This window comes from Gossypium raimondii, chromosome 8, assembly GCF_025698545.1.
Source record: "Gossypium raimondii isolate GPD5lz chromosome 8, ASM2569854v1, whole genome shotgun sequence".
Classification (NCBI taxonomy): domain Eukaryota; kingdom Viridiplantae; phylum Streptophyta; class Magnoliopsida; order Malvales; family Malvaceae; genus Gossypium; species Gossypium raimondii.
Window position 1 is genome coordinate 1,717,005 of NC_068572.1, and position 14,368 is coordinate 1,731,372.

A 14,368-nucleotide genomic window follows, 5' to 3' on the forward strand; every position below is an offset into this window, starting at 1 on the left:
TTGACTTGGCGAAGCGAAAAACAAAGTGTTGTAGCAAAAAGTAGTGCAGAGGCTGAGTTTAGATCAATAGCTCAAGGAATTTATGAAATGATGTGGTTAAAAAGAATTATGGAAGAGTTGAGGAAACCAATAACTTCACCAATGAAGTTGTACTGTGATAGCAAAGCTGCCATTAGTATTGCTCACAACCCAGTCCAGCATGACAGAACTAAGCATGTTAAGATTGATAGACACTTTATCAAGGAGAAGATTGAAGAAGGCCAAGTATGTATGTCGTTTGTTACTTCAAAACAACAGATTGCTGACATACTCACCAAAGGGCTTTCTAAGACAAGCTTTGATTTTCTTGTAAGCAAGTTCGGCATGATTGATATATATGCACCAACTTGAGGGAGGGTTTAAATTTATTTAGGTAGATAAATCTTATTTAGGTAGATAAGTTTTATTCATATTCTAGGAATATTTTATTTTATCTTTTAGTAGTTTATTAGAATAAGGGAATTATTTTCCCAATTAGGATTAAGACTCTTTTATCTATTTAAGTTCAAATTTTTAGTTAATAAAATATAGAACAATTTTATTAAAAGCTCTCTTGAAAACTTTCAAAATGGTTATTATAATTCTGTATGCTAGTAACATGATTTTGTCGCATAAATAGTACAACTTTTGGTTGGGTTCTAAGCATAAAGCGTGAATTAAGATATTTGAGAGACTAAATTTGTAGGGATTTGAATAATTTCCACTCATACTAAAAAGATGATTACATAAGCTTTTATACAAAGAGAAAAAAAAGGCAAGAAATAATATACAATCTCTAATATCAAGGATATCTAATCTCTAATTTACAGAGATTGAAAGAATCTCACGGCTATCAATATTGCTATCGTCAGCTAGTATTTAAAGTTGTCAATACTCTTCTTCAAGTTGGTGCATAGATACTACATATACTCAACTTACAAATCAGGTTCAATTACTTAATCCTTTAGTGAACTGCTTGTCTGATGTCACATGAACTAAGTCTAAGAGATTGAGTTCAATTTTTCTTTGATGAAGTGGCGATATATGTCAATATGTTTTGTTCGATCATGTTAGATTGAGTTTCGAGCTATGCTTATTGCAGCCTTATTATCACAGTGCAATGGTAATTTTCCTTTACTTGACAGTTTCAAGTCCTCTAACACCTTCTGTAGCCAAATAAGTTCGCAAACACCTTGAGTCATAATCCTGTATTTTGCCTCAACACTAGATCGAGCAACTACGTTTTGCTTTTTACTTCCCCAAGTGACTAAATTTCCCTCCACAAGTGTGCAATAACCAGTTGCAGACCTTTGATCGTTTAAAAATCCAACCCAATTTACACCTGTAAAAACCTCTATCTAGAGGTGACCATTTTTAGAGAAGAAAAATCTCTTTTCTAGAGTAGATTTTAAATAGCGTAGTATGTGAAAGACAGCCTGCATATAAGGTTCTCAAGTATCATACATTAATTAACTAATCACACTAATCGAGTATGCTATATGCTATGTCTCGTCTAGTTTGTGAGAAATAAATCAAATTCGCCACTAATCTTTGATACCTCTATCCACTGTTTCTCTGATCCCAACTTGCAACTTATAATGCTCTCCATGGGTGACTCTGCAAGTTTGCAACCCACCATGCTTGTTTCTGTCAAGAGATCAATGATGTATCTGTTTTAGGAGATGAAGATTCCTTTATTTGATCAGGAAAAATTTAATTACCAAGGATTACTGCAATTTCCCTAGATTTTTTATTTCAAATTCTTAAGTCAATCGTTGCTTCAGTTGAACAATTTTTTCCTCATCATTTTTTGTTACCACTATATATATCATCAACACAAACAATAAGAATGACAAACTTATCTTTATGATATCTTATAAAAAGGGTATGGTCTGCATCACTCTGCCGATAGCCAAAAGAGATTATGACTTTATTGAATCTGTCAAACCATGTTCTAGTGTCACGGGGCTAGAGTTTTCTCTTGCGATCCGTGCGGCCTTAGGCGATCCGTTCGTCCAAAATCGCCTAAGTCAGCCTTAACTCAAGTGAGGATTCCTTAAGAACTCCTCCAAGGCACCAAATTGAAGAGCGGAAGCGATTTATGCCAAAAGAAGCTAAACTAAATAATAACAGAAAGAGCGCTCGCAACGCGTTTGAGTTAATACTTTCAATTCTCTTATTCACAAAGAATAATAAAACAATGAATGGAGTGAGTACAACTGAGGGGGAGGCTCTCTATTTATAGTTGAGCTCCCCCAAAATTGACGGTTAAGATACATTTACATCGATGGACGAGATTAACCATATCCCTTTATTTTAGGGATTTACAAGATATGTCATATCAAATCTAATCTAATATTTACAAGATATGATTCCCTCTATCTTCTAAGATTAGTTACCATATTAGCCTAAGTTTCTATGTCTTCATCATCGGGCCAACTAGGCTTAAATTTGACAGGCTTCTCCAATAGCTCTTTGAATCGGGCCAGTTCTCGTGAGCCAAATGATCCCCATCTAAGCAATAAAACTCTATTGGATGCATTTGGTGCGATGGTCACGGGCTTTGAACTGCGGCCCGTGACATTCTCCCCTACCTATTCTTGTAACGTCCTTATTGCGACTTCCGAATGGCACTGACTTGATTTGCCTCGATCTCGTCTCGACGCCTTAGCCTTTCCCTTCCTTCGGGACTTCTACCTCGGCTTACGTCGCTTCTTAACTCAAACCGTCTTACTCGTTTGTACATCTCGATGACAAGAAGCTATGTCACTCTCTTGTCCACATTCTAACTTTACTCGAACATAATCCTCTTGATTCACCACACTTGGCTTCGCTTTGCCCACAGTCTCTCGGCCTCTTTGCTCAAGAACTTCGAAAGGGCCCCTACGTTCTCGCTAAGTCAACAAGTTAGAATGCAACACACTATTAAAGTTTTCGGAATGTACCTTTGCATTTACTCTGGTCAACTATCCCTCATGCATCACTTCTTTTTCCTTGAAGTTCGATGCACCACCCACCTCTCCCATAGATGGGAGCCTTGTCGATGACTCGGCCAACTCCGACGCTTCACTCAACTTGAGCCTCATTTGTCCCAGCTTTACTGTTTTCACCGTAACTTTTCCTCTAAGTCTGATGACAAACTCACCTTTTCTTTGGGTGGAAGCCCCTCCGATGACTCACCAAGCTCAGACATTGCCTTTCCTTTGACTCCGGCTTACTTTCGACAGTTCCGCAACTCATATAGATCACGGCACAAGAAACACTTTACTCGCTTCTTTTTACTCCTTTTTACCCTCTTGGCTTCGACTTTTCCCTTGCTCGAACCAAGCTTCTTGGGCTCTTTGTTTGCTACATCGTTCCCTTCGATGACAGACTTCCTCGGACACTTCCGCAACCTATACGGACCATGACACAAGAAGCACTCCACTGGCTTCTTCTCGCTTTCGGCCTCCTTGGCTTCGATACCCCTTGCGCTCGAACCAAATACCAAAGCCTTACCCACCGACTTCTCTTTAAGCATGGATTTCCTCGGACATTTCTTCAACATGTGTGGACCGTCGCAGAGAAAGCATTTCAGCTTGTCCCTTTTCCTCTTGGGTTTCTTATTCCCAACTCGTGGTTTCCCATTACCACCATTGTCACCCTTGCCATTGCCATCAACAATATCTTCCTTGTGATCCATTTCACATACGCCCCTTTTCTCGGACTTGGAAGACCCAAGCTTGTCTTTCCCTAGACCAAGCTTGACCATGGACTTAACTACCGTCATGGCTTCCGACAGTTTTTGGACACCTCTTTGTTCCACCTCCTGTCTGACCCACGACTTCAATCCATTCTAAAAAACAAGTAATACTTCTCTTTCGGTCACCTCTGAAACTTGGAGCATGAGTTCCTTGAACTCTCGAACATACTCCCCCACTGTGCCCCGTTGCGTTATCCCTTGCAACTTTTCTCGAGCTTCTTCCTCGACAAATTTTGGGTAAAATTGTCCCTTCAATTCGCATTGGAACTCTTGCTACATCCCAATCTCATCTTGCCTTTTATCTGTGGTCCAGCCTCGCCACCATAAAAGCGTAATGTCTAGGGGTGAGCATTCGATCGAATCGAATCGAATCGAATCAAAAATTTTCGAGTTAATCGAGTTTTCGAATCTCATTTTATCATCCTAACTTTATTTGAAGTTTTCTCGAATCGAGTCGAGTGAGATGGAATTCGAATCGAATCGAATCGAATATATTTGTTCGAGTTAAATTTTAAAAAATAATTTTGGGTCCTTGTAACCGTTGTCACCCATCGTAATAAAATTTGTCTACCTTAATCAAATTTTTATTAACTTTCATCACCTCATAATTTATTTATTAATTTTTTATATCTTGGTTAGCTTCTTTACTTGCTTAGTTGTTTCAATTATCTTGATTCTTGTCACTATGTATTTTGGAATTAAAAATATATTAAATATAAAATATGATTTTTTAATAAAATTTATTTTAAAAATAAAATGTGAAATTGATAGCAATATAAAATTTTAACACGAATATTTTATGGCATAATTAATAATTCAATTTTAATATAAATATTCAATATGACTAAACAATTCAATAATATAAATAATATAAAATGTGAAATTTAATTTAATAATATAAATAGTAAATATAAATAAAATTATTACTATTTATGTTTAGTGATTTTTTGGATAATTTTGATTTTTATTTGAAAGTAAAGGGTGAGAAGTAAAAGTTTAGGGGGAAATAAAAGTTTTGGAGAATAAAAGTTTGAGGAAAGTAAATAGGGAGAGTAAAATTTTGGAGGAAAATATTAAAAAAATTGAGGGGGAAGGTTTGGGGTAGATGGGAGGTGGGATGGAAAGGGAATAAAAGTTTTAGGGGAAAAGTGGGAAGGAGTAAAAATTTTGAGAGAAAATAAAAGGTTTTGAGGGTTTTTGGGAGTAAAATTTTGAGAAAAAGTAAATGGGAGAGTAAAATTTTGGTAGGAAATGGATTTTGGGTAGATTGGGGGGTTGGGAGGGGAGGGGAGTAAAAGTTTTGGGGGGAAAGTGGGAAGGAGTAAAAATTTTGAGGGAAAAGTAAAAAGGTTTGGGAGTTTAGGGTAAAACTGTCAAATATTATAGTTTGATATTCGAATTATTCGAATTATTCGAGTTATTCGAATTCGAAAACTCAACTCGATTCGAACTCGAAATTCGAAAAAAAAAATTCGAGTTGATTCGAATAACTCGATTAACTCGAATAACTCGATTCGTTTAACTCGAAATTGTTTCCTCCATTCTTGTGTCCCTCGAGCTCCTCTATTCTTGTGTTCAAAGCCATCGTCGTGGCTATTGTTTCCTCCTTCAAAGCCATCATCATGGCCTCAAGAGCATTATTCCTTTCCAACAGCTTATCCCTGTGTGAATTAAACAACTCGTTTACCTTATCCATGATGGAATCAAGAGACATCTTTACATAGTCTCTAGATTGCTCCTTCCAATTTGCTATGCGATCTTCGACCCCATCGAGTGCCTCATTTACATCCTGCATGGATCTTTTGAGTTTACCCACACGTTCCTCTACTGTCGACAATGTCTCCCTCAAAGACTTCCTCGTCCACCTTTGTTCGAACTCTTCTTTCGACATCCCAATGGTACCTTTGAACCAATAACTCAGATATCACTTGGTTTGAACCAACAGCTCGGATACCACTTGTCATGGGGATAGAGTTTTCTCTTGCGATCCGTGCGGCCTTAGGCGACCCGTTCGTCCAAACTCGCCTAAGTCAGCCTTAACTTAAGTGAGGATTCTTTAAGAACTCCTCTAAAGCACCAAATTGAAGATCGTGAGCGATTTATGCCAAAAGAAGCTAAACCAAATAACAATAGAAAAAGCGCTCGCAACGTGTTTGAGTAAATGCTCTCAATTCTCTTATTCACAAAGAATAATGAAACAATGAATGGAGTGAGTACAACTGAGGGGGAGGCTCTCTATTTATAGCTGAGCTTCCCCAAAACTGACGGTTAAGATACATTTACATCGACGGACGAGATTAACCATATCGTTTTATTTTAGGGATTTACAAGATATGTCATATTAAATCTAATCTAATCTTTACAATATATGATTCATTCTATCTTCTAAGATTAGTTACCATATTAGCCTAAGTTATTATGTCTTCATCATCGGGCCAACTAGGCTTCAATCTGACAGGCTTCTCCAATAGCTCTTTGAATCGGGCCAGTTCTCGTGAGCCAAATGATCCCCATCTGAGTAATAGACCTTCAGTGGATGTATTTGGTGCGATGGTCACAGGCTTTGAACTGTTGCCCGTGGCACTAGGAGACTGTTTTAGCCCATATAGGGTTTTTTTGTGATTTAAGGGTAACTCACCAGAAGAAGAAGATTCTTGGCGCATAGTAGGTTGCATGATGGCCTTTTTTGTTCCATGCCTCCTTGAATACATCTTCAAATTCGGTCTATCCAATCACTCCACAATCTCCCCCTCAACATCAATCTCTATTTCTTCTACAGTAGCCTCTTCTTGACCTTCTAGAGTTTGATACTCCATTCTTTCTCTTAGGACAAGTTTTTTCAAGGTTATTGAGCTAGGTATCACTTCTTCTCTATCATTCTCCCCCTAAAGAGGTGATTTGTGTAGATCATAGTAAGCCCTAGTTTCTTTGAAAGTGACATTCATACTAACAAAGACATGTCGTGAAGGAGGCCGATAGCACTTGTATCCTTTTTATGTTGGAGAATACTCAATGAACACACATTTAAGTGCTCGTGGGTCTAACTTTTCAGCTTTCCGATCATGAACATAACAAATATATCCAAACATTCTTGGAATAATATATTCGTTTTTACCTTTTAAGATTTCTAAGGGACTTTTGTAATCAAGGCCTTTAGAGGCATTCTATTTATAAGGTAACCAGTTACGAGTATTGCATCACCCCCAATATGGTTTCGACAGATTTATAGTGAAAATGAGAGATCTAACTCCCTCAAGCAAATGCCGGTTCTTTCTTTCCCCTAATCCATTTTGAGCACTAGTTCTTGGGCAACTAGTTTAATGAATTATCGCAAAACACTCCAAATAGTCGTCACAGTTGTACTTTGTACCATAATCAATTTTAAAAAAATTGTATTTTAGCATCAAATTGAGTATACATCATTTTATGAAAAGATTGAAAGTACACAAATACATCACTCTTCGACTTCAATAAATATATTTAAGTCATTCTTGTACAACAATTAATAAAGATAACAAACCATCGATTACTAGACAATGAGGTATGCCGAGTTGGTCCCCAAACATCAAAGTGGATAGTAATAAAAGGAATGATACTTATGTTATTCCTCAAAGGATAAGAGTTCCTACTATATTTAGCATACTCACAAACTTCACAAAACAACGAATTAAACTGAGTCTTTGAAAATAACTTGTTGAGCGCTTGAATAGGCTAATCATGTGCAATTGCTAACATTGTCCTTGACTTATAACTTGTTAAGGACCATGAGTTGGACCTCAACATATCTGATATTGTTTTTGGTGGGGTTTTCTCCTGTGAGCCTGAGTATCTGAGGAGATGGCGATTCATAGAGTGGAGTGCCTTGTTGGGTGGTTATGTAGGCTAATCATGTGCAATTGCTAACATTGCCTACATGTCGACAACCTCACCTAGGGTTGTTGACATCGTATGCTGTCAGGCAGGAAGAACAACATAATATAATTTGGAATCTAATCCCTCGTTAAAGCATCCAACTTAAAAGCGATCGGTATTGGATGGAGGGCCCAGCTTTAATATAAAATGCTAGAAAACCCATAATAGATGTGGGATGACACCACTTGAACAAGACTCCAGAATCGACTACCTAGAAGTCTTGTTTAACTTGAATTCCTGAACCAGCCTTTGTATATGTATTGTATGTTTAGTTCCAATTTTTCTGTTACCCTTAGTCCTGAAGTAATTGCTTTGAGATATTTATGTTGCCTAATATCCACTCCATTTTTATGCATATTTTAGTTTTACCATAAGTTGAGAAAGACAGAATGCCATTTCTTTTTCTTTAACATAATAATTATTAAAGTGATAATGTACAGTTGGGAAACTTGTCAACCAGTAGGTAGTTTTCTCCCTCAGCCAGAGTGGACCGCATGGGACCAAACCGTTGAGTATTGTGCTCTTGCTTATCAGCGTTATATTGTCATCTCTACATTGCGCCCCCAGTATAGATGCCTTGGAGATGTTGCAATTAGTCATGCCACTGGAGCAGTTTGGCAGCGGAGACAATTGTTTGTGGCTACACCAACTACTATCGAGTAAGATATGGTTCCTTTTTCAGAATTTTTTGTTTATATTAAGTTGGAAGTTTGTGGAAAGTTACTTATTTCAGTTGAGATTTACATTCTTTGCTGGATAATTATCCTCTTATTTCCTTCTTTGAGCAATATAATAAAATTGATGCCAATTTCAAGCATTTATGTCAGTCAAAGCATTGAAAATTATTCATAAAGCTCCATTTCCTTCTGGTTGATGTCCTAAGGCCTAATACTCTCCCCCCCCGGAATGCTACAGGGGCAGAGTAGTAGTTTTGCAGTGCGTATGTAATATGCTGCATTTTTCAGATGTGTTTTTGTGGATGCTGGAGTTGCACCCATTGACATAGAAACAAGAAAGAGAAAAGAAGAGATGAAGCTAAGAGAGGCACAGGCAAGAGCACTTGCTGGTCATGGAGAGTTGGCTCTAATCAATGTAGATGGTCCCCAAACTGCTAAAGAAGAAAAAATAACACTGAGACCACCTATGTTACAGGTCAGAATTCTTATATAACTTGTTTGTAAGTTTTATGTTGGTTGTCATTAGTGTAGGTTGTGCTTTGCACACTCCCTGTCAATGTTGTCAAGGCACATGCAGTGGCACTATGGCACAAGATGAACAAGCCTTCAGATGAGGCAACTTTAATTAGGCACATGCTTTTTGCGCCTGGGTACATTTTTTAAAGTCAAAAGGTGCAGAAAATTATGCTTGACTTAATTTGTCCTTTGGTTTCTTTAGGTTCTTTTTCTTGTTCTAAATGGAAGTGAAGAAAACTTGGAACTTTGTTTGATGATGTTAGTTGTGATACTTCTTGATCTTTGGAACATTAAGCTGTGTAATGTTGTACAATATTTAATGTTTATTAACAAAATCATATACTTTAGGATTTTAGCATTTTAGATATTTTAAGTACAATATATTATTATTCTTAGAAATGAGCACCTTACTTCACTCGGGCAAGCACCTTTTTGCACCTTCCCCCTTTGCCGTTGTAAGGGTTCTAGCATGTAGTCTGCACCATGCACCTTTGACAACGATGCTCTGTCATGCTAAAGATATTCCAAGCTAGTCAAAAGAACAAATTACAGGAAATACACTCAAATAGCTAGCACTCAGTTGACTTCTTATTGCTGTAATTAATTATCTCTTATGGTCCCAAGATAGTGGATTATTCAGTATGCTATGCCTTAATGTCTACAATTTGATTAAGGGTCTTTATTTTGCATCTATGTTTTTGCTTGTCAGGTGGTTCGACTAGCTTCTTTCCAGCATGCTCCTTCTGTGCCACATTTCCTGTCGTTGCCAAAGAAATTTAAAGTTGGTGGGGATGACATGGAAGAAAGAAAGGTTAATGAGATAGCTGTTGGTGGTGGAGGGGTCTCAGTAGCAGTTACTCGTTTTCCAACTGAGCAAAAGCGACCAGTCGGACCAGTAATTGTGGTTGGCGTGAGAGATGGAGTTCTTTGGCTCATTGATAGGTAGCTTGTCCTGCAACTCTGAGATATTTAATGGCTTGCTAAAGCATTTATTAGTTTACTTTTATAGGTACATGACCGTGCATGCTTTGTCCCTAAGCCATCCAGGAATTCGTTGTCGGTGTCTCGCTGCTTATGGAGATGCTGTTAGTGCAGTGAAATGGTATAGCTTTCTTTTATATTTCAAATGAGACCAATTTTGTGCAATCTCATTATTTTCCTTTGCAGGGCAATTCGGCTTGCCAGGGAACACCATGATGATTTAGCACAATTTTTGCTTGGAATGGGCTATGCGAATGAAGCACTTCATTTACCTGGCATATCTAAGAGGTTTGCCTTACCTGTTTTGTATTTGATTTCTTTTATGGTTATTATGTCTGCTTTTTTTTTTTTTTTTCAATTTCAAATTTGAAATGAGCTTTTATTTCAGTCATAACAATTTTCAATGTTAAGATTTTCTCTCCCTTTCACATACTCACATGCCTTTGCATTCTTGCTTTCATATTAGCTATCGTTTCATGTGGCTATCTGTAAATTAACCTGCAGGAATGCCGCTGCTTGCTAAAAAATGTAGGGAAGGAAGTTGATGGTGGAAGGGCTGTACCAGTTAGAGTTTAGATTAGATAATCAATCTCGATACACATATTAAACCATCATCCATGTTTGTGCCAATTAGAGTTCACCAAGAACCACATGTTATTCTTGCATTGCATTCTGATCCCTGTTTTTTCAATTACATTGCTATTCTATATTTACAGGTTAGAGTTTGATTTAGCCATGAAGAGTAATGATTTGAAACGAGCTCTTCAGTGTCTTCTTAAAATGAGCAACAGCAGGGACATGGGACAAGATAACCCAGGGCTTGATAAGAATGATATCCTTAATCTAACAGCTAAGAAGGAAAATTTGGTTGAGGCTGTGCAAGGCATAGTAAAATTCGCAAAGGAGTTTTTGGACCTTATTGATGCAGCTGATGCTACTGCCCAGGTTGACATTGCTCGTGAAGCTCTTAAAAGGTTAGCTACTGCAGGTTCAGTGAAAGGAGCTTTACTGGGGCATGAGTTAAGAGGACTGGCTCTTCGCCTTGCAAATCATGGAGAGTTGACACGCTTGAGTGTAAGTTGGTGATATTTCTAATACTTTCTTGCTATCCAAATATATATCTCCTATGTTATTTAGGATCGGGTGTGAATGTCGGACATAGGTACGTGTCCAACACAGGTATGTTTACTTTTTCTGTCTTTTTCATGTACTTGGAGTGTCCTTTGAGGACCATAATCCATAATCATGTCTGAATGTGTCAACTGCGGGTTATAGACATGGATACTTTAAGAAAAATGAAGAGTCGATGCAACAATTTTATATCCATATCCTTGTTTAAAGCAATTTTCTAGTTTTAGTTTTCACTTATGAGAAAGGTCTTTAGCAGTTCTGTAATAGTTCGAATGAGTTTACTAATTTTTCTGTTTGATTTTTGAATTAAGTAATCATTGTCACGGAGAATATTCAGTTTATCATTATCATCTTTGCACTTGGCGTTCTTGATTTGATCACTGTTTGGTAAAGATATTCTATGTTATTGCAGGGTTTAGGAACTAACTTGATATCACTCGGATTGGGACGGGAAGCGGCGTTTGCAGCTGCATTATTGGGAGATAATGCTCATATGGAAAAGGCATGGCAGGATACTGGGATGCTTGCAGAGGCTGTTTTACATGCACATGTATGACGTGGTTCATGTCAACAATTTGTTACTCATCCGAACCATGTTTCTTGCATTTCCTGACCAGTCTAAAATTTGTTTCAGGCTCATGGACGATCAACATTGAAGAGCCTGGTTGAGGCTTGGAACAAAGTGTTACAGAAGGAGGTGGATCACATTCCAACGGCAAAGACAGATGCTACTGCTGCATTTCTGGCTGTTCTTGAGCCGAAACTTTGGAGTTTGTCAGAAGCAGGGAAGAAACCACCTATTGAAATCTTTCCTCCTGGGATGTCAGCACTCTCTTCTTCAATTGTTATTAAGAAAAATTCTGCTCCTGCAACACAGACTTCCCAGCAACAATCGAACAAACCATTGGAAATAGAAGGACCACGTCCTAGTGGACCAATTGGAGCACCAATAGGTGCACCACCCCCCAGTGCATCAGCTGCAGTACCAGGCACTCCAATAGGAGCACCAACTCCAAGTGCACCAGCTGCAACACAAGGCACACCGGTAGGAGCAGCACCTCCTGGGGAAGCAGTTGCAAAACAAGGCACACCAATAGGAGCGCCATCTCCAGGTGCAACAGCTGCAACATTGGGCATGCCAATAGGAGCACCACCTCCTGGCACAGCAGCTGCAACACCAGGCACACCAGTAGGAGCACCACCTCCCGACACACCAACTGCAACACCAGGCATGGCAATAGGAGCACCACCTCCTGGCACACCAGCTGCAACACCAGGCATGGCAATAGGCGCACCATCTCTTGGTACATCAGCTGGAACACCAGGCATGCCAATAGGAGCACCACCTCCCAGTACATCAGTTGCAACACCTGACATGCCAATTGGAGCAACTCCTCCCAGTGCAGCAGCTGCAGCACCAGGCACACCTATAGAAGCACCACCACCTGGCACTCAAGCTGAAATATCAGCAACGCCATCAAGAGGACCACCTACTGATGCATCAGCTGCAACTCCAGGCATGGTGACAGGAGCACCACCTCCAGCAGCAAAGCAAAACACAACAACAGGAGCATCACCTCCAGCAGAAACATCAGGCATGACAACAAGAGCACCAACTCCTGATGCACCAGATGCAACACCTGGCAAGCCAATAGAAGCACCACCTCCTGGTGCACCAGCTGCAAGACCAGGTACGCCAATAGGTTCACCATCTCTTGCTGCGCCAGCTGCAACAACAGGCATGCCAGTAGGAGCACCACCTACCAGTGCACCGGCCGGAAAACAAAGCACGCCAACTGAAGCACCATGCCCTGCTGCACCAGATGCAAGACAAGGCTCACCAATAGGAGCACCAGCAGCAACACCAGGAATGTCAATTGGAGCACCAGCTGCAACACCAAGCACATCAATAAGAACGCCACCTCCTGGTGCACCGGCCGCAACACCAAGCACGCCAATAGGAGCACCACCTCCCAATGCACCAGCTGCAACACTAGGAAAGCCAATTGGAGCACCACCTCCTGGTGCACCTGCTGTAGCATCAGGGACACCAATAGGATCACCACCTCATGGTGCACAAGATGCAACACCACACACATCTATAGGAGCACCACCTCCTCTTGCACCCGCTGCAGCAGCAATAGGTGCACCACCACCCATATCAGGAGCAAGTGAACCTGGTTCAGATGATAAAGCTGCTATTTCCTCATCAGGCAATCAACATACGACTGCTTCAGTAGAAAGTAATCCAACAAAGTCTACCAATGACAAACCAGCAGATGCAACACCAACAGATAAACCATTGGCAGATGTACCATCTCTAACACCAGATAACCAAGAAACAAGTGTTCCAACTACAGACCCAACAAGTGAACCACTTGCTTGAGTCTGTTAGGACTAGGACTAGCACATAATGAGTTTATAGTAATTTAACTGATTCCAGACAACAACAATTTGATTTCATTCATATGAACTACCGTGATCCTTGATAGGATTCGGAAAAAGAACCAGCAGCAGGAGCCCATTTTTGTGAGTGCATCAATGTGGACATATTTGATTTATCTAGACTTCGGTTTGGCTTGATCGAAATCTGTAAGTAGGGATTATATTTGTTCTTGATTTGGCTTTTCCACTCCAGAGCTGCCCATATGAGTAGTTTAATAGGATTTGTTGCAGAGTTGTGCTGTAAGCCTTGCTTGTTATCGAAATTTTATTCAGAATGCATATTAAAGTGCAGAGCTTGCAAAATGATGATGTTATTTAATCGTCGCGGGGGCTTTGTTTCTTGTTTTTTCTTTTGCTACACTTAAATTTACACTTCCATCTCCGGTGGTTGATCTAGTGGTTAAGGTTCGAGCATTCAAGGAGTAACTGATATGTCTTTTTTGAGCAACTCTCTTTAAATTTAGTGTATGCATGTGTAATGTAAATATGTTCCTATCACCACAATCATCTTATAAATAGTTAAATATTTAATTTACTAAAATTTAATATATATAAATACAATTTAAATAAATATGACATAAAATATCAACAGAACCACAAATGTAGTGATAAAAGATTTGTGTTAAAATTTTAGTTGACATACCTCGAGTTTCCTCATATAAAAATATGGCATGAAATATAATAAATAAATTATGCAAGGCTTAATAACTATTTTGGTCCTTGTACTATAGTGAATTTCTCATTTCAATATTATTTTGGGTCACTTTATCTCTTCTATTTTCGTTTCATCCATTATGTTAGCCTCTTGATTATTTCCATTAAAAAAAATACGTGGCTATTAAAGCTAATTAAATGTGAACATGTGGACAATAATAAAACGGTTAAAGTGAGAATTTCACTATAGTACAGGGGCAAAAACATGTATTAAGCCTATTTTCAAAAGGCG

General features: G+C 38.9%; 1 protein-coding gene across 1 annotated transcript; it reads left to right on the forward strand.

The window, feature by feature from the left end:
- The first annotated feature begins 8,104 nt into the window (after positions 1–8,104).
- Positions 8,105–13,612, forward strand: LOC105790147 (uncharacterized). Its single transcript, XM_052634430.1, has 8 exons — positions 8,105–8,331; positions 8,638–8,824; positions 9,575–9,807; positions 9,875–9,967; positions 10,033–10,134; positions 10,563–10,920; positions 11,390–11,527; positions 11,612–13,612. Exons 1-8 carry the CDS (start codon positions 8,105–8,107, stop codon positions 13,361–13,363), a joined length of 3,090 nt encoding a protein of 1,029 aa, XP_052490390.1. The 3' UTR covers positions 13,364–13,612.
- The last annotated feature ends 756 nt before the right edge of the window (positions 13,613–14,368 follow it).

What these genes read in the sequence shown, in the direction of transcription:
- LOC105790147 (XM_052634430.1), top strand. Translation starts at nt 8,105, where the DNA reads ATGTACAGTTGGGAAACTTGTCAACCAGTAGGTAGTTTTCTCCCTCAG. An exon ending in GCTGTTAGTGCAGTGAAATG is followed by an intron (nt 9,968 to 10,032) that starts GTATAGCTTTCT and finishes TTTCCTTTGCAG; the next exon opens with GGCAATTCGGCTTGCCAGGG. An exon ending in AGGCTGTTTTACATGCACAT is followed by an intron (nt 11,528 to 11,611) that starts GTATGACGTGGT and finishes AATTTGTTTCAG; the next exon opens with GCTCATGGACGATCAACATT.